Source organism: Manihot esculenta, chromosome 3, assembly GCF_001659605.2.
Source record: "Manihot esculenta cultivar AM560-2 chromosome 3, M.esculenta_v8, whole genome shotgun sequence".
Lineage (NCBI taxonomy): Eukaryota > Viridiplantae > Streptophyta > Magnoliopsida > Malpighiales > Euphorbiaceae > Manihot > Manihot esculenta.
Genome location: NC_035163.2, coordinates 3,782,261 through 3,801,003, shown reverse-complemented (window position 1 = coordinate 3,801,003; position 18,743 = coordinate 3,782,261). Strand labels below are relative to the sequence as shown.

At 31.5% G+C, this 18,743-nt stretch overlaps 4 protein-coding genes and 1 non-coding gene across 6 annotated transcripts; 2 read left to right on the top strand and 3 right to left on the bottom strand.

Moving 5' to 3' along the window:
* Window positions 1–1,355: 1,355 nt before the first annotated feature.
* On the bottom strand, window positions 1,356–2,194 carry LOC110610858 (pectinesterase inhibitor 3). The gene has a single exon (XM_021750935.2). It carries the CDS (start codon window positions 2,164–2,166, stop codon window positions 1,573–1,575), a length of 594 nt encoding a protein of 197 aa, XP_021606627.1. The 5' UTR covers window positions 2,167–2,194; the 3' UTR covers window positions 1,356–1,572.
* Window positions 2,195–5,429: 3,235 nt separating this feature from the next.
* LOC110610906 lies at window positions 5,430–6,334 on the bottom strand. The gene has a single exon (XM_021750977.2). The coding sequence runs from the start codon at window positions 6,234–6,236 to the stop codon at window positions 5,556–5,558; it is 681 nt and encodes a 226-aa protein (XP_021606669.1). The 5' UTR covers window positions 6,237–6,334; the 3' UTR covers window positions 5,430–5,555.
* A 2,475-nt stretch (window positions 6,335–8,809) lies between these two features.
* On the top strand, window positions 8,810–10,464 carry LOC110610803. The gene is made up of 2 exons (XM_021750880.2): window positions 8,810–9,203; window positions 10,096–10,464. The coding sequence occupies exons 1-2, from the start codon at window positions 9,046–9,048 to the stop codon at window positions 10,229–10,231; spliced, it is 294 nt and encodes a 97-aa protein (XP_021606572.1). The 5' UTR covers window positions 8,810–9,045; the 3' UTR covers window positions 10,232–10,464.
* Window positions 10,465–11,496: 1,032 nt separating this feature from the next.
* TRNAA-UGC lies at window positions 11,497–11,569 on the bottom strand. The gene has a single exon. It is a non-coding gene; the product is annotated as a tRNA-Ala (tRNA).
* Window positions 11,570–12,256: 687 nt separating this feature from the next.
* LOC110611049 lies at window positions 12,257–14,757 on the top strand. Of its 2 annotated transcripts, none has more exons than XM_021751165.2 (3): window positions 12,257–12,770; window positions 13,055–13,989; window positions 14,457–14,757. In XM_021751165.2, the coding sequence occupies exons 2-3, from the start codon at window positions 13,527–13,529 to the stop codon at window positions 14,486–14,488; spliced, it is 495 nt and encodes a 164-aa protein (XP_021606857.1). In that variant the 5' UTR covers window positions 12,257–12,770; window positions 13,055–13,526; the 3' UTR covers window positions 14,489–14,757. The 2 variants fall into 2 exon arrangements, with proteins under 2 accessions (XP_021606857.1, XP_021606858.1); XM_021751166.2 differs by having other exon boundaries at window positions 12,259–12,770; window positions 13,431–13,989.
* Window positions 14,758–18,743: the final 3,986 nt, after the last annotated feature.

Here is an 18,743-nt window from a genome sequence, read left to right as displayed (position 1 = left end):
TAAAAAATATAATAAGTAATAATTATTAAAAATAAATGTTTTAAGATATTACTTAATTTAGGTTATATATAATAAGTAATATCTCAACGGAAGATTAAATTATTTTCTTTCTTCTATATATTCAAATAGTATTATAATTGATATGATATAATAATTATTTAAAATATGTTATATATTGAGATAAAAAGAGTAATAAATTATGATACTGTTACAAAAGTTTCTTTCATAAAAAAAATTAATCGATATTCAAAATAATAAGAATAATTAATATAAATTACTCATCTTTATACCATATGTCCTTCGTTTTTATATAATATAAAAATAAAATATACATAAAATTAAAAATACACATTTTTACATGTTTATTTTAAATTTAAATTATATTTTTACATTTTTCTTTTATAATAAATTAGCATTAAAAGTGTTCGTATGTAACCTCAGCCACCTCACTATAAATAGGCATTCCGTTAGACTTGTGTCCAAATCAAATCAAACTAAATAAATTAAAAATTAAAAATTTAATATTTATTTAAATTAAAATAAATAAATTATAAATTATAAATTAAAATTTTGATATTTATACAAATCAAACTAAATTAATTTTGATTAAAAATTAAATTAAACTATATTAATTTAATTCATTTTGATTTAATCAATTTAAATTTTTAATATATATTTTATTTTTTATCCTTTATTTTTAATATTTTAAAATTTAATTAAAATATTTTAAAATTATTATATCTAATCTCTATAGTATTAAAAATAATATATTATTATCACCTACTGATTTAATTTAATTTTTTTGATTCTTTTTATTAAAATTAAACCGAATTAAAATAATTAAAATTTTTAAAATTAAAAATTAAATAAAAAATTAAATTAATATTTTAAATTAATTTAATTCAATCAATTTTTCTAATTTAAATCAAATATGGCGCAACCCTATATCCCAACTCTCTTAACTAATATTTTTCAACTGATCACATCAATTATTATTATTATTATAAAAACAAATAGCGACAATAATAATAATAAGAAAAACCCACATACTCATATCTCACTCAAGTCCTTTAATACTAATTATTCTTTCACTAATAATCTATCACTATAAAAATAGAATAATTAATATAGAGAAATAGGAAATTAATAAAATATATTTATAAAATTATAACAATAATATTAAATATAAATATAAAAATAAAAATAAAAAAAATAAATAATTATAAATTATATTTTAATCTCTAAATTTTAATATAATTAATAAATTAAAACCTATATAAAAAAACTATATAAATAAATCTCCCCCTCATAAATATTTCATTGGGTAAAATAACAAAGGGCTAAAAGTTTCAAAGTTCAGATAATCTTGAGTAAAATAACTTATTCAAAGTGGAGTAAAGGTTGGAAGGTAACAAGTAAAATCATACATACAACTGATCTGAACGGCATAAAATTAGCTGTAAAACAAAAAACAAAGGGCTAAAAGTTTCAAAGTTCAACATTACACAGCAGCAACTAATAATGAGCAGATTCACAAATCAAACTTACAAACAACCATCCATCTTCAAACCTTCAAGGATCATCGGACTTCGGCCTCCGTCGACTCTCATCAAGCTGATTAATCATGTACAGAGCATTACTAGTAACCCTAGCCATATTCCTCATCTTCCTCTTCACATCATTCTTCACTTTGCTCTCCACTCCTTCAAATCCATCAAGACAAGTGTCCTCGTTCGTCAACGCTGCACTCACCCATGTCTCCGCATTGCTAATCTGCCATCCAAACGTTTCTCCTCTCAAATGCTTCAACTCACTCAGTGTGCTCCTCAGTTCATCCACTGAATCAGATATCTGCTCCACGCAGTCTCTCACTGCCCCTCGCTCTCTCTTACTTTTAAGTCCAGAAACGTTTCTTAGGTACTTGGAGACTCTATGGGCGCGGGCCAGGCTGATCTTCACGGCCGCTTGGGCTAAATCGCGCGGGGTGTTGGCTGGGCCAGAGTAGGAGGAGAGAGTGTGGATGCAAAGGTTAGGGTAGCTGGCGTGGCGACAGGATGAGCGGACCAGATCTTGATGTGCATTTTGCCGGAAGTTTGCAGCGGCGTTGGAGGGAGGGTAAGAGATCAGAGAAAGAAGGAGGAAGAGAGAGAAGAAGGGAAGAGGCATTGTTAGTAGGCGTAGGTGTGCAGAGTATGGGACTCATGCTTTTATCATGGCTGACACTGACACTGAATTTGACAGGAGGGTGAAAATTAATTAATAAAAATATTTTTAAATTTAAAAAATTAAATTATTTAAAAAATAGCTTTTTTTTTTTAAAAAAAAAAATTGAGACTCAAATTTTGGAGTGTGTTTGTTTTGCACGAGGACAACTTAATGTTCTATCTCTGCTTTCGCAGCTGAGTAGAACTGTAGAAGTCACCGTATTTGCCGATTCTCATGAAAATTAGCAAGGAGATTAATAATTTAATTTTTAAATATTACTGTTACTAATAATTTAATCTCTATATTTTTTAAATTTTATTAAAATATTTTTATTTTTTATTAATAAAATATTCCTTATATTTATTTTTATCATTTAAAAATATAAAAAAAATTAAATTATCCTTTTATTTTTTTTTCTCCGCCTCCTTCTTCATTAATTCTTTCTCATTTTATTCTTTTTTTATTATTTTTTTCTTTATTTTTTCTCTTTTTTTAGTTCTTATTTTTCCTTTTTCTCCTTTTTTTCCTTTGATTTTTATTTTTTTTATTTTTTTTCATTTTTTTTTAAAAAAAAGAAAATATTTTATTGATGAAAAAAATATTTTAATAAATATAAAAAAAAATATTTTAATAAATTATAAACTATTTCATTGACAAAAAATAATGATAGAAGTATTTTAATAGATATAAAAAAAATAAAAATATTTTAATAAATTTTTAAAAATATAAAAACTGACTTATTAATAATAATAATATTTAAAAATTAAATAAAAAATTTTTATTTGAGAGTAAAATTAGATTTTAAAAATTTTTTTTTTATTCTTTATTTATTTTTAATGAAAAAGAGTGAGAATTATTTTATTGATAAAAATAAAAACTAAAAATATTTTAATAAATTTTTAAAAATATAAAAATTAATTTATTAATAATAATAATTTTTAAAAACTAAATAATAAATATCTCAATCTATAAAATTGAAAGGATGAAATGACTCAGAATCGGCAAATGACCTTTTTCTTTTAAAAAATTATAAAAGGAAATGATAGAAGACATTATCTAGTGACATCAAAGCACCCACTTGTGAATTATTGTGAACATGAACAATGGGCCAATCCCAAGAGTGAACTGCTACCAATCATTTTTAGATCCACAACATAGTGGGCTTCAGCTAAGCTAGCCATCTTCCACTCCATAAACTCAAGTGTAGCTAAAAAATCTCAGCTTCTTGTCTGGGTTTTAATAAGCATAGCAGCTGATGCAAAATCCAACAATAATCACAAGATTAAGGCTTTGTTATTATCCTCTGATCTGATGGAATCAATGGCTGTGAAAACTAATAAAAAACAAATACATTATTGAATGCAATCTCAGAACGTGTTGTCATTACATGACTTGCCCATTTCATCCAAAATGGCACGAGTGTTCTCTGAACACAGAAGCAGGGCATGTGCCATTGACAGAGTTGCAGGGGCTACAATGGAACTGAGCCCCACCAGCTCAAAATTTGATTATATGAGATTTTTTTTTTCGAATTTCCTTTATAGTGATGTTTAAACTTTTGATAAGAAGAAGATCAGATGGCCCCGTTAAGGAAAATCTTAGCTTGCATTAATTCCTAATTCCTCAGAAAGCTTTCACTAACATGAATCAGTCATATACTATAGATATGGTTGCAAAATAGGCCTATTCTTCTTGCATATAAATAGTAGAGTAGAAAATCACGAATCTCATATGTAATTAATCATCAAGATTGGGTGTTGGTGATACATAAGCTAAATTAGAACATAATTGAAGAAATTTGATAATTCTCAAAGCACATCATCCGTACAAAACATAAATTGTGTTGGCTAACAAGGGTCATGGTTGGAAGGTGGGTTTCCAAAACCTTTAAATCAAGCTTAGGGCAACTCCTTTTCTTAAAAGAAAATAAATAAATAAAGAAGAAGAAAAGATGGATTCCATGCAGATTTGATGGAATGTGGAAAGGAGCTATTGCCCATGTGAAGCTGAGTTGCAATCATGGAGGCAATGTTTGAAAAGTGGGGTTCAAACTTCAGAAGCAGCAGTAGAAAAGGGTCCCTCCAGCTTCAATTTATTAATGGATGCTCCTGTTACTTCAATTAGCTACTCACTGCTTCATGTTTTTTAACTTTGGCCTACAATTGGAACCAATTATTGTTTATCTTTTGTTTGGCATGCTGGAAAATCAAGAACTACCTGTGCATAGTAGCCAACTCAGAAAATCCAAGTTTCTAACTAGCACAAAAGGGTGTTAATTATTGAACAGAACCAACAGAGCAATTGTTTTTAAATTAGTTGAATTATGAAGTGGCCAACACACAGAAAAGTTTTATGTGAATAAAAAAAATAATCGTGTATTTGATTGGTTTGATTCTAAATCAAATCAAATAGTAAAAATCACATAAAAATATAAACGAATCGAAGGAAATATAACCCAATTCACAGTCAGTTTGGACCGTGGCCCAGGCCTATCAAATTGTATCCTATAGGGGCAATCTCCTTTTCACTCTTCTGTGTTGAGCAATGGCTTTGCAAATTAGAACTATTCTCACTGGTTTTCTCCTCAGCTTCCTCTTTATTTATTTATTGAATCCTTTTACCCATTATGCAACTTTTCTTCAAACCCATAACACCAACCTTTTTTATTTTTCCTCTCCACCAACAACCAACTCTATTTGATCCTTCACTAAATATAAATCCACCTAAATCTTTCTTTGTTTTCAAAGTCTACATTAAAAAACAAAAGAACATTTTTGATGAATACAAGAAAGATAAAAGTATAGAGTAGATAAGTATCCTCCATAGTCTCTCACTTTCCTTTTTATAATAAAGGCAAAAATTCTATTTTTGCTATTAAAAATATAAATTAATAGCTATATAATTTTTTTTTGAAATAAAAATTAAAAATTAAAAAAATAAAATCTGAGACGTCTCAAATTTACTTACTCAAATACACAATTAATAAAATTTTAAATTATTTTTATAATAAATTATAAACTTATATTATCTATTAATTTTTTAATATAATAATGAAAATTATGTTTAATTATATTATAGAAAATGCACTCAGGAAATTTTTTGAATCATTTAATAAAATAATTTATTTTTCTGGTGTGATGAAAAACCAGCTAGTAGTTTCGTCACGCAATTATTCACAACATTATCCTAAAATTTAAAAATCTCAGAATAAATTTTAACAATTATTAAATATAAATATTTAAAATTATATATATATATTGCAAAAATTAAGCAATTAATTTTGTTTCACAATCCAACTATTAATATATTTACATTTTAAATGAAGCCTCTAATTCTGCTACAACCTACTATTACCATACGCCGCCGTATGAGTACTTATTCTTTACATCCCATAACCTAACGACGTTGCCGTTAATCGCCGTCAAATCCTGAAACCTGTACCATCCCAAGTCCCCCTTGCTCTTCCTTAACACTCTCTCCCACCACTCTTCACACCCAACACCATAACCACCATCACTTCCACTTCCATATCTCCACTCTCCAATCGCCGTTAACTCGTCGTCTACGTTGCCATTACTTTCTCTTTCATCTTCATAATACATTACAAACTTCCCTCTGGTAACTCTGTCATCTTCCAAAATCGATTCAAAAGGAGCTGAGCTTGCAGATGACGCCGTTAGCAGTGGCAGTGGCTGAGTAGCCGACTCAGATACCGATGTTTCTACAACCGGCTTAGGATCATTCACGTCCCGGAGCCTGTCAATATGATTAGCTGAAGAAAGTGTCTCCGATTTCACAGAGAACAATGGGGAGGATCCAGCGTTTTTGATTCTCCAGAAGCTGACAGCCGCCGCAACAACAGCGATCCACGTCCATAGATTATCGGTAAAGATCCCAAAGCTGATATAATCAAAAGCCGAAGCTTCAAGAGGAGAATGCAAGACGTTCATGTTTGTTTGGAGGTAGTGGATGGTTAAGGTGGTTGTTGAGTTTGTGTGAGCGTTAAAGGGGAGGAGAGAAAATGAGTACATAAGGGAAGTTGAGATGGAAGGAGAGCCGTTGGATGAAGCAAGTGGGTGGTGGGATCTGATGAGAGATGCCGAGAATCAAGAACCAAGATGCTTTTTTTTATGAGGTAGATCCTAAGATATATACCAATTTCCCAAAGGCTGCGAGCGTATTTTCTTTTCCTCGTTCAATTACACGTGTAAAGATAGAAGTGGTTTTGCTGCTGACAGGTGAAGTGGAGATACGTGGCTGTGAGGTGACGGTAGCTACACGTGTTAAAAATGTGATGGACTGTGAGGGATTTAATCTTGTCACGTTTTTTTTATTTTCTTAAAGTTAAAGGAATATCATTAAAGGGACCAAAAGGCCCTGAAAATACAAGCTCAAAAAAACTAAAAACAACAATTTTAAAGCCCATAACAAAAGAAAAAAAAAAAAGAACTCTAAAAACCACATAACCCTAAGATCCAAATTCATGAACCAACCTGACTACTCAATCCGGAAAAAAGCTACCATCGTTGGCGACAAGAAAGGAGATTGCTCTTCCACTTCAACCAGAGCTTAAAACGAACCGTTGAAACTTAATTGAGAAATATCAATCATATAACCGATCTCAGATTTTTTAAAAATTAAAAAAAACGGTTAAATAACAATTAAATATAAATATATTGAATCGATTAAAAATAATAATATTAAATATTTTAAAAAAATAAAATAATTTTTTTATTGTATTCGACAACATGATTTTTTTATTGTGTTCAACAATCAATTTTAAAGTTTAGAGGAATTTTTAAATATTAAAGAATCGACTTAAAAGGATTTATATAGTGATTAAAACTAGTTTTGCAATAGACTCATAAGGAGAATATATTTAGAAACTAAACTAACCAAGAACAATAATCAATAACACACAAAAGATAAATCACATCAAAACTCACTCACATCACTATTGCTAATCAAATGACCCATGTTTGGAAAGAAAAAAAGAATTATCTGAAAAAAAAATAAAGGCAGATACACAATACCAGTAAAAATCGAGGTCTACTGCCTTAAAACACTCTAAAAAATGGAGAAAACTCTCTCCGCTTCTTTCAACCTCTGTCACATTTACGAATCTTAATTTTAAATATTACATGATGTAAATGTGCGGGAGATTGGTTAGGGCCAATACTCACTTTGAAAAGTCATAGTTATGATGAAAAGTCAATAGAGCTATGTGAATGGTGGGATGAAAAGTCAGAGCTACGATGTTGGGTATTATGACCAATAGGCCTATTGATTAATTTTCATTTTGACCCTCATTTTATTAGAGGAAAATGAGGAGAAGTATTTGGACGGAGAAAAATACAGTATAAAATTTATAATCGTATGTTTTATTACGTGAAATTTGTGAATATTTAGTTATTAAAATTTTCTTGATAAATAGCTAACTCATTGAATTTATATTCTTTTAAATATAATACTCCAATATTTTATAATTTTTGTCTATTTTTTTATATATTAAAAAATATAATTTTTTTAATTTTTTTTAATTATACACATTTTAAATACATTAAATTTTATTAAATATTAAAATATATTTTAAAAAATATTTTAAAAATAAAATAAAATAAAATAGAATTATAATTATCCATTTATATATTATTATAGTATAAAAAAATAAATAATAATTTTAGAACGATGAAAAAAATATAATATAAAAATTATAAAATAAAAGGAGTATTTATTTTATTTAATCACATGTATTTCAAAATACTATATTAAAATTAAATTTTATTTACATTAAAAGTAAAATATTTTGAAAAAAGATTTATTATATTAGCGAGAATAGAACTTTCAGCTTTATTTATCATTTAAAAAAATTTTGAATTATTTATTTCAATAATTGTTGTTTTTAAATGAAATAATCAATCTGCTTATAAAAAGTAAAATTACTTTATTATTTTTTAAAAGTTAATTAAGACGATGCTACAAGATCAAGTCTGAACAATAAGCATAAGCAAATAAGATCCGTATTAAAAATTTTTTTTTACATATTTGATAAAACGAAATTTCAAACTATACTTCTATCAAGTCGAATAAATTAAAAATTAAAAATTTAATTTTAATATTTATAAAAATTATATTAAATTAATTTTATATAAAAATTAAATTAAATTAATTTAATTTAATTCGTTTTGATTAGTTAAATTTTTTAATATTTTTATTTTTTATACTTTATTTTCAATATTTTAAAATTTAATTAAAATATTTTAATTTTATAATTTAATTTTTCTATATTATTGAATATATTATTATCACTAATAAATTTAATGTCGTTTTTTAATTTTTTTTATTAAAATAAAAATAAAATAATTGAAATTTTTAAAATTAAAATTTGAATCGAATAAAAATAAATAAAAAATTACGTATTTTTTGAAAATGTAATTATTATCATATAATTATAAATATTTTATTAATATAAAATTAATTAAAGCTACAAATAGTCTTATACTTAATAAATTTAAATGGAATATAATTTAAATACAAAAATTATTTAAATTGGAGAGTGGATACACAATGATCACAGATTTACAAAGTTCAGTTCTTTTCACGTTATTTGTTGGGCTGCATCTAACCGTTGATCCCCTGATCGTGTGACTGCAAGTCTGCGACTGCTCTGTGTGCTCAGTTGTCTACAAGCATTTCTTAGTGACGAAACCCTAGCCCTAACCCCTAAAAGCCCCCGGAAATCTATCTCGTCTATTCCTTTAATAGTTGTACGATTTTGGTTTTCTATTTTGTGTGTTTTGCTTCTCATGGTTCTGTGATTTATTCTATACTTTGAAACAAATGGAGCGAGTGGATAAATTTTTTCGTAACATTTCAAAGGACTTGAAGTCTGCTTCTTCCTCGTCTGAGAGTCCATACAGTTTCAGTGGAAAAGAAGGACTGGCTACCGCTCTATCTTCTTCTGATCAATCTCGTGTTCTGATGACTAGGCCTAACAGGTATTTTCAATTTCCATACTTGGGTTCCTTGAAATTTTCCATTTTGCCTTTAAATCGATCAACTCTTCGTGGTAATTCTTGAATTGTATGCTTGGTTTTGGACAGTGATTTTTTTTAGGTGCGTGTGGTAAAGCTCATAGTATTGCAGGATTAAGTAATGCAAATGCTATGTTTGGAAGTTGGTAGTTAGGTAAAATCAATGCATTGCTCATTTGGTCTTGAATTTTGCAATGCCTCAACTAATTTCTTGTTTATTTTTGACAATTGGAGAGTTCAGAATCATTTGGCAAGTTTCATGATATAAGGTGCATGGGTTTGTGATTTTCCTCAATGTTAGTGCAAGCAAAACAGCCAAATTGTTCTTGAAAATAGTACTTCTCAAATTGGTTATGTGCTTGATACAAATCTTTGGCCTTGGTGCCTTTTCCCAACCTGTCATTACAATCCTGAAGGGGCTGGTTCAATTTATTAGCAGTTTGATTGTTACGTAGTTAAATTAACAGTGTTGGAACTTGGAACCAAATGTTATTGCTGATTAAATTTCAGATAATTTCTGGGCACTTGTTATATAAGCGACACAAAAAGTATTTACAACAGATCAAGAAGGAAGAATAACAAGTCGGAAACACACATATATGTCAGCTGCTAGCCAGCCATTGTTGATTTGATTAACTAAGCTAACTGAACTAACTAATCTTTAAATTGTAGTTGTAATTTTTAACTGTTAAGCTGAAGTTCCATGAGGTATCATTGAGATTTCTGCAAAGACTTGTTGACAGGCTGTGTGAATGTTTCATTGCAAATTGAATTGTAATTCTATTCCCTCATACCTGTCATCCTCTTTTTCTGCGCTTTCTTCATTGGTCATTGTTGCTAATTTTCCCATTTGCAGACATATGGTTTCCCTGTGGACCTGTTCGAAGCTCTGTTCAATTTTCTTTGTTGCTGGAGTTGTAGTTGGTTACACGTTGAAGACACGTGTTCGGAGATGGGCTTCTAAGCTTCTCAAGAGATTGAAAGATGATTGATGCTAAATATCCTTCATTTCCTGCTGTTTTTGAATATTGCAATTTGAGGAACTCACTAGCTTATTATATGAAGAAATAGGACTTGGAAATCGCTGGAGTTATGTTCTCTCTTGTCTTTATGTCATGCCAATGCCATGATTCTTGAATTACTATAGATTATTCATTGACAGGTGACTCCTGTTAAGTTTTGTTGGTAATCGTAAAAGGGTAACCCTTCGGTGATTGTTAATACATATTTCTCTCTGCCAAATTACATTCCTAGCACCCCTTGTATCAAGGCCAGAGGCGCCATTAAGGCAATAGAGTCTCTTATTGAAAAAAGCAACAAAGGTAAATTTTTATTTTAAATATATATATATATATAAAATTTTCTGAAATTCAAATAAGGAATTAGTGAACTAAGGATTGATTTTTATGTTAAACTTATCTTCTCACCCAATTGCTAGATGATTTATGATGCTTTGGCAGTGAGGGAAGCAATCAAGTGAAAGCTTAAATATATATTGGAGAGACTGTACAGTGCACACCACCCTCTCTCACAATCGCATGAGATCCAGTCTCTGAGCACTATTTTCATGTGGTCCTAGAACATTGTATTATTTGGGAACTATGTGAGAAAGCTACTCTTTCCTATTAAATCATTGAGTTGCATATCATCTTCACAAAGCTGCTTCTAACATGGACATTCCATTTGGAACTTTGATGAACAGTAGAAGATGGCAATGCCCACTGTCTTATTTTATGTGTTTATTATGCTACATAGGATTCTGGGTTTCCTCAAAATTCACTAAAGAACAATCTAAACTATCAAAGATGATGCTACCCTGAGAGAACATTCCTTTCGCGAAAGTACACATGTATAATTTTGTGTTGATTCTGAATTTGGTGGAGAATAATATGCTTTTTGTCACTGAACTAAGTCAGATTAAGCAAAAAATTAAAAATTTAGTTGTTAAAGAGAATTGCGGGAAACCTCCCCTTTCTGTTCGGAATCATCAGGCCGTATCTGCAAACTGCAACCCCACATGAAAACCATTACAGCAACGGCTCCTAAAGCACATGTAGCCAAGGCCAGCTGCAACTAATCCTTGCAATCTAATTCTGAATTTAAATAATGCCAGTCCATTTCAAACTCCACCGCCAATCAGCCAGAGAATAGGCCTGAGAGTTTGCTAAATGTCCTGAGAATGGGCCTGCAATTGCAAAGGAGATTAGAGTCTAATCCATCAGCCGAAGACTTTGGATCAGAGTAATAAAAAAAAAAATGGAGATGCGGGGTATCGAACCCCGTACCTCTCGCATGCAAAGCGAGCGCTCTACCGTTTGAGCTACATCCCCTTCGATTAAGTGTCGCACATAGTCGTTTTATCATCGCAATCTTGTTTTGTCTTGCTGCCCTTTCCCTTACCTGCCAAGGCAATCCAACAAAGCCCAATTTAATTAATTTATTCATTTTTACTTTTATTTTGAGAAAAAAAAGAGACACCAACCACCCACCAAATATCATGGAAGAACAACTATATAATAGGAGACATTTCAAGTACAACTTTTGTCAAGTTTAACTTCGCTTCAAAAACACTTTAAAATTGTGTTGTTGCATACTAAATGGACCCAATCAAAGCAATACAAGGTCGCTGGCTGCCTACGCATGCTTACAGGTCAGTGTGACTATTTTTGGAAAAAAAAAAACACCATTTTCACATCTGTTCTTTGGGTCCTAAGTCCCTAGAAATCGATTAGAATTGCTCTTTCACTTTATTGACTTCTGAAAGGCATGCAAGTTGCTATCTTGCTGCTCTCTTCTTCCATTTACTCTTCCTCCAACTGATGCTTCAGCTCCTAGGACGTTTACTCGGGCATCACGACCCGCCTACATGCTTCTTATTTGATAGTATCTAAGTTTTTCTTATGATGGGCCTTGGGTCCCCATTTTAGGCAGGCTTTAATAAAGAAACGGCAAAAATCATTTTTTTTTTTAAAAAAAGATGAAGGACAAATAATAAAGAAACCTAGGAAAAAGGAGACTGATTGACAACGCAAACGCAACTGAAAAGATGCATCTAACTGTCACCACTCGCCACAGCCCGCACCACAAGTATTTAAATTTGAGCTAATCCATCGCTGGACCATTTGTAAATGTACAATTAACTCTTAACCTTTTCCTTTCTCTTCTCTCTCTCTCTCTCTCCGTCTCAATTTAAATCACTTGCTAATTACTACCATTAATCTCTTTTTATTTTTGCTGCATTATCCATTGCATTGTAAACCGTTAGTTGAATCGTCCCAAAATAAGAACTCGCCGAAACCGCAGCCCCCAATTATTTCCTACCAGCTTCATTCAGGATTTAAAACAAGCACCTCTTCTGCTTTTGGATTCCATTGAAAGGAAAAGTTTAGTTTATTTTTTGGAGTTTTTTTTTTCTCTCGTTGTCTCGCTCAAAGGAGCTCGCTTCCTCTGTTCTTTCTCTGACCCTTCTACCATGGCGTTTTCCCTTCGCCTTCGCAGCAGCTGATTTCGCTCTTCCTTTTCCCCTTTCAGGTACTTATCCATTGCATGTTTGTATTTTGTTACGAAAAATGAAGGGCTTGTTTTTGTTTTGGGAATTATATGTTATGATCTGTTTTTCATTGTGAGTTTATGGATGGATCTAAGATGATTTGTGTAATGCACGTTTTCTTCTATGTTAATTAATGATTTTGTTTTGGTAGTTGAGAATTTGATAATCTTCTTTATTTCTGATAGATCTTAATTTGATCCCTTTGGCCACACATGATTCTTGTTCTTGGTTGATGCTTTTGGCAATTTTTTTTTTGTTTTGCCAGATGCTTTTGGCAATTGGTTCTGGTTGGCCAAAGATACAACTTGAGCTTGAGGGCATTTTGGGAATTTTTCTTTGACGATCTTGTAATTATATATATATATATTTTATAAAAAAAAACTTTTCTTTTACTACGTGGATGAGGCTTGTGACGAGAAAGACTAGTTTTTGACGTCTTTGAAATAAACTGTGTTTCGTAATTTGTTTTCAAAAAAAAAAAAACTGTGTTTCGTAATTTCAAAATTGATGGAGAAAAATAATAATATGCATTTCCTAATAGATCTATTAAACTGAGTAGTAGATCTATTTTATAAAATATTTTAACTCATTCATTTTCTTTTTTAAATATTTCGTCGTTCGCATTATGCACCTCAACATAGTGGAAGAGGATCTGATGAGACTTGCATGTCTGGAATCATAAATCCTGAATTCGTTTCTGGGATTTGGATCATTGTTGTGGTAAAAAACTTTAGCAAATGGATGACAATGGTGGCAGCAAGGTGACAGGAATTCGGCAGATTGTTAGGCTAAAGGAAATTATCCAGAAGTGGCAATCTGTTACACTTGGCTCCAAGGCGACAACCCCCAGGAGGAGCAACAGTACTAGTCATGGGGGAATTTCGCCTGCAATTAATAAAAGGATAGCGGAAATTAAGAATTGTTGTGATTCAGACGAGGAAAGCTGCCACAGCCCTGATCCGCCACCTGATGTCCCCAAAGGGTATCTAGCGGTTTATGTAGGACCAGAGCTTCGGAGGTTTATTATCCCCACTAGCTACCTGAGCCATTCTTTGTTCAAAGTTTTGCTAGAAAAGGCTGAAGAAGAGTTTGGATTTGATCATAGTGGCGGGCTCACACTCCCCTGCGAGATTGAGACCTTTAAGTTTCTCCTGAAATGCATGGAGCACCATCCTAAAGATCACCAAGATGACAGCACAAGTAAGCTCTTTTCTTCTCTTCTTTTAAATAAATTATTTCTTAATGCTGCAAGGGTGTCTCTGAAAGATAATAATGTTTCATGTGTGTTTTATCCTTAACCAAAAAAAAAAAAAAAACATTGACGCGGAGAGGTGAGTCGACGAGTGTGCATGTTGCGGTAGGGGTCTTGGATCGAGTCTTTTGGGGCCATCGGCTTGTCTAAGGAATAAATCATTACCTTGTGGTAGGGGTCTTGTCTAAGGAATCGAATACAATTGTTGTATATACATCCATTAGACATTTATTCTTTTATTCTTGATTAAGGACGGAACTTGTATAGAACCCACCAAAATCATAACTAATAAACTCCAGTGGCTTCTTTTTGGTCCCCATTAAAGGGATAAATCACTGCACTGCATTCCAATGCATGACATTCTTTCTTCGTTATTTCTTCCTGTATTGCTCAAGCTTCTTGGGTGATTTTGCAGCTGGAGAAAATTCTTTAACCATTGAAGAATAATTATGCTGGTTTGTGTAGTCATCGAGATTTTATGCCTGGGCACAGTCACAGATGTTAAGCTAAGCTGTTGCTCCTTGCATGCAGATAATATTTTTTTTCTTTTATTGACAAACAATAGGAAACTTTTGTTAGAATTGAACGAGGTTAAGTTTCTCCACTCTTTTTGTTGGGATCGATGTGGACTGCACATCTGATGTTTTTATTGAGCCTCAAAAAGATGTATTATTGAGCAAAATTATATCAAAATAATATTAATTTCTTATATTTCCAAAACTGCTCTGAACTTCCAATGGAATCTGTCATGATCCTATCTTCAACAGTTAGTTTTTTTTTTTTTTTTTTTTTTGAGATGGATATTGAGTATAAGGGAGTAGAACATGAGACATATAATGTTTTTATGATAAATCTGAGATGTCTCAGATTTATTCAAATGCACTTACTATCAGATTAAATCTGTGAGTGTGCATCAACGGTTTCTATAATCTATAATTGTTTTTTTGAGCTGAATTCAATTTATAATCAATAATTATTTTTTTTAGCTGAATTTAATTTAAGTTTTAGATGAATTTAATTTATTATAAATTTAAGAGATATTTAAATGGATTTCATATATTTTTTTATAAAATAATCCACTTATTTGTATTTTTAAATTTTTTTAATTCATAATTTTTTTACATATGTATATATTGTCTTAATTAAGCCGGTTCTGCTGCTTCAATGATTCCAATGGTACGGTTTTTCATTTTTCTAAAGCAGCTTCGTCATTATACGTTTTGGAATTGAAAGCGGTGGCATGTGGTCGGGGATTACTTATATATATATGGAGGAAATGCGTTGAACATGAAGTAATTAATCAAATATAATGATGTATAATTAATTGTAGATTATAATAAGAGATGAACATGTGATATAAAGATTTTGAGGAAGTTGTTGATTTCATACTCCACTCCTCCTCTATGTCATCTACCCACATAACATCTTTACTTTCCTCTTTCTTATTAACCTCAACAAATCAAGTAAAAAGTTGCAAATTATGCTTAAATTATATATATATATCCAATCCAACAAAAAATTTTAATTGAGTTAGCCAAAAGATACTTTTAAAATTCAAACCACAAACTCAAAATTATATTCGATAGATCCGCTTAAAATTTTAATTCATCAAATAAAATGATAAGAGAAAACTAAAAATGTGAGAAAAAGGAAAGAAAGGACGAAAAAAAAATGATGGAGAAAAAAATTATAGAGGAAAAAAAGTTGTGGGAAATGAAAGATATGGAAAAGAGAAGAAATGTTGAAAAGTGAAAGAAAACAATGGAAAAATAAAAAAGATGGAAAAAAAATAGAAGAAAATGATTGAAAAGCAAAGAAAATAAAAAAGGAAAAATAATGGAAAAAATGAAAATAGAAAAAATAAGAGAAAATAATAATTAAAAAAATGACAGTGTAAATCAAATAATAAAAGAAAAAAAATAGTGTTTATAAATCTATAAAAGTGAATTATCAATGGATTAGTAATCGTTTTAAAATTTATTATTAATTTTAAAAAAATTGAATTTTTCCCTTTAAAAATTAATATCAGATTTGAAATACATTGATAAATTATCGCACAGATAGGAAAATTCATTGATAAATTATATGAAAATCCATTATTAAGTGAAAAATTGGCAGACTTTTACTAACTTAAATTTTCATTTTAAATTTATCAACAAATTTAAATTAGTTGATCAATATATCATTAATTATTTTTAAATATAAATTACTCATTGAGGAACCTAGATTCGACGGGATTTGTTCCTCAATTCAACGGGATTTTCAGATGCGGACACCTAGATTGTGATTTGATTTAATGGGTAGATTAATGTACTGTGATCGGTTTAATGAGAGGAGAATGCCTTTAAGATTTTATTTGGATCCCTCCATGATCGATCTTTAAAGAAAGGGTTTGCAAAATATGAAAAAAAGGTCAGGAGTCTATCGTAGGTGCCCCGATGAAGATTCTCCAAGGCTCAAGTCAGATCTGAGACCCTTTCATAGTGTTGAGAGAAATAAAATAGAGAGAAGAAGAGAAGAGAAAGCTCTCGGAGAGGAAGAATGGATTTTAGGATTTCTCCTTGTGTCAGAGAGAGAAAGTCCCTCCTTTTGGTTAGTGCAATGATATATATAACTCTGATCGCTCTAACGCTCTTGGTGACATGTCCCCATCAGATGGAGCAGGGATACTTTTGTGTAGGTGCGTCAGGCGATACATTAATAATGGGTAACAGGACAATAAATGTTGAGCTGGCTAGTTTATACCTATCGTATGCGCATTTATAATTCCAATGTTGTACTAAGAAGACAACCAGTGCGTAGAAGGTCAGCATACTTACACTGACTTCATCAGGTCATGCCCAATAGTTCCTTCCGGTCATTGAGGTCGGTCACGTCTGCATTCAAAGTCTCATTATAGTATCAGCTTTGAAGAGGTCTACCCATTCTCTCTGGGCTTTGAAGAGGTCGATCAAGGTTCAAAGAGGTTGGCCTGTCTGTTCCAGACTTCTGTAAAATCAAGAGTGTTGGTGGTCTGATTCTTCATACTTAATGAGTCAGGCTTCCTACTGTTCAGTCCGACCAAATGGAATGGTTTGCACGACCCTTCTAAATTGAGTATAGACGCGTCACTATCTTATTGGATCCTATTTATCAGCCGTCCTTTTGCTTCTCCAAGGGTTATTTATGACCATCGGAAAAGAAATCCAACCTGCTAATACGATGCCATCTATTCATTTGCCAGATGCTTATGAATTTCATAGGGAAGGGCGATCAGTTGGATTGGTCGACTTAATATAGATCGAACAAGGGAGTAAATTTCATATTCTTTGAGAGATTTGATCTTAGTAGTCTTCTTTATGGAAGATCTGACCTTGGTGGTCGTTTCTTCCGGTTTTATCCTTTTGATCTCATCTTATTGGTCTGCACTTTTGGGCTTCTTCTAAGCATTTTACAGACGTCTTTTGGCTTTAAGCCCTGGGTCTTTTTAATGAACGTTTCAGTTGATTGGTTTTATGAGCAGTTTAGCTCTTTATTGGACTCTTTAACATTGACTATTTTTACGAGTTTTTTACTGGACTCTTTAGCCCTGACCGTTCATCCGAACTCTTTGACTCTCTATATCATTTCGAGCTATTTAACCTTGATTCTTCTCCCGAGCACTTTACTCTTAAGGGAATTCTGGGCTATTTGCCCTCGGCCTTAGTCTGAGTAATTTTCTCTTGAACATGTTCCAATCTTTTTGCCCTTAAAAGTTTTTCGGGCTCAAAGCTGTTTTTCTACTTCTGAGCAATTTTGCTCTTGTGCACCTTCAGAGTTATGTACCCGAAGATCTTATGGGATATTTGCCCTTAAATATTATTCTGGACTCTTTAGCCCTGATTCGAATTCGAGCTCTTTGGCTCTTTATATCTTCTGGACATTTTTGCCCTTAGCACTTTTCGGGTATTTTTGCCTTTAAGCGTTATTCCAGACTCTTTAGCTCCGATTCTTTATCCGAACTTTTTGGCTCTTTGTATCTTTTGGACATTTTTTCCCTTAAATGCTCTCCGAACTATTTGCCCTTATTCTGGGCTCTTTAGCCTGGTTACTTTTCCGAGCGTTTTCGCTCGTCTGAGCTATTTTTACCATTCTTCATCCAAGCTCTTTGACTCTCTGTATCTTCTGTTTTGCCCTTAAGCACTCTCTGGGCTATTTACCCCTTAAGTGTTATTACAGACTCTTTAGCTCAAATTACTCTTTCGAGCGTTTTCGCTCTTCTGGTCATTTTTGCCCTTAAGTGCTTTCTGAGTACTTTTTGCCCTTAAACTTTATTCCGAGTTCTTTAGCCCTAATTCTTTATCCGAACTCTTTGGCTTTTTGTATCTTTTAGGCATTTTTGCTCTAAAGCATTCTCCCGACTATTTGCCCTGAAACCTTATTATGAGCTCTTTAACTCTAGTTACTCTTCCGAGTATTTTTGCTCTTTCAAGTATTTTTTCCCTTATTCTTCATCTGAACTCTTTGACTCTTTATATCTCCCGAGCATTTTTACCCTTAAGTGCTCTCTGGGCTATTTGCCCTTAAGTGTTATTCTAGGCTCTTTAGCATTTATTACTCTTCCGAGCGTTTTCGTTCTTCTAGGCATTTTTACCTTTAAGCGCTTTCTGGATATTTTTGCCTTTAAACATTATTCTAGCCTCTTAAACCTCGATTTTTTGTTTTGGCTCTTTGTCTTTTGGAC

Bases quoted from the DNA above. Each gene is read 5' to 3' on its own strand.
- LOC110610858 (XM_021750935.2), bottom strand. From the start codon at position 2,166: ATGCCTCTTCCCTTCTTCTCTCTCTTCCTCCTTCTTTCTCTGATCTCT.
- LOC110610906 (XM_021750977.2), bottom strand. From the start codon at position 6,236: ATGTACTCATTTTCTCTCCTCCCCTTTAACGCTCACACAAACTCAACA.
- LOC110610803 (XM_021750880.2), top strand. From the start codon at position 9,046: ATGGAGCGAGTGGATAAATTTTTTCGTAACATTTCAAAGGACTTGAAG. The intron at 9,204-10,095 runs GTATTTTCAATT...TCCCATTTGCAG, and splicing joins CTGATGACTAGGCCTAACAG to ACATATGGTTTCCCTGTGGA.
- LOC110611049 (XM_021751165.2), top strand. From the start codon at position 13,527: ATGGATGACAATGGTGGCAGCAAGGTGACAGGAATTCGGCAGATTGTT. The intron at 13,990-14,456 runs GTAAGCTCTTTT...GTGATTTTGCAG, and splicing joins TCACCAAGATGACAGCACAA to CTGGAGAAAATTCTTTAACC.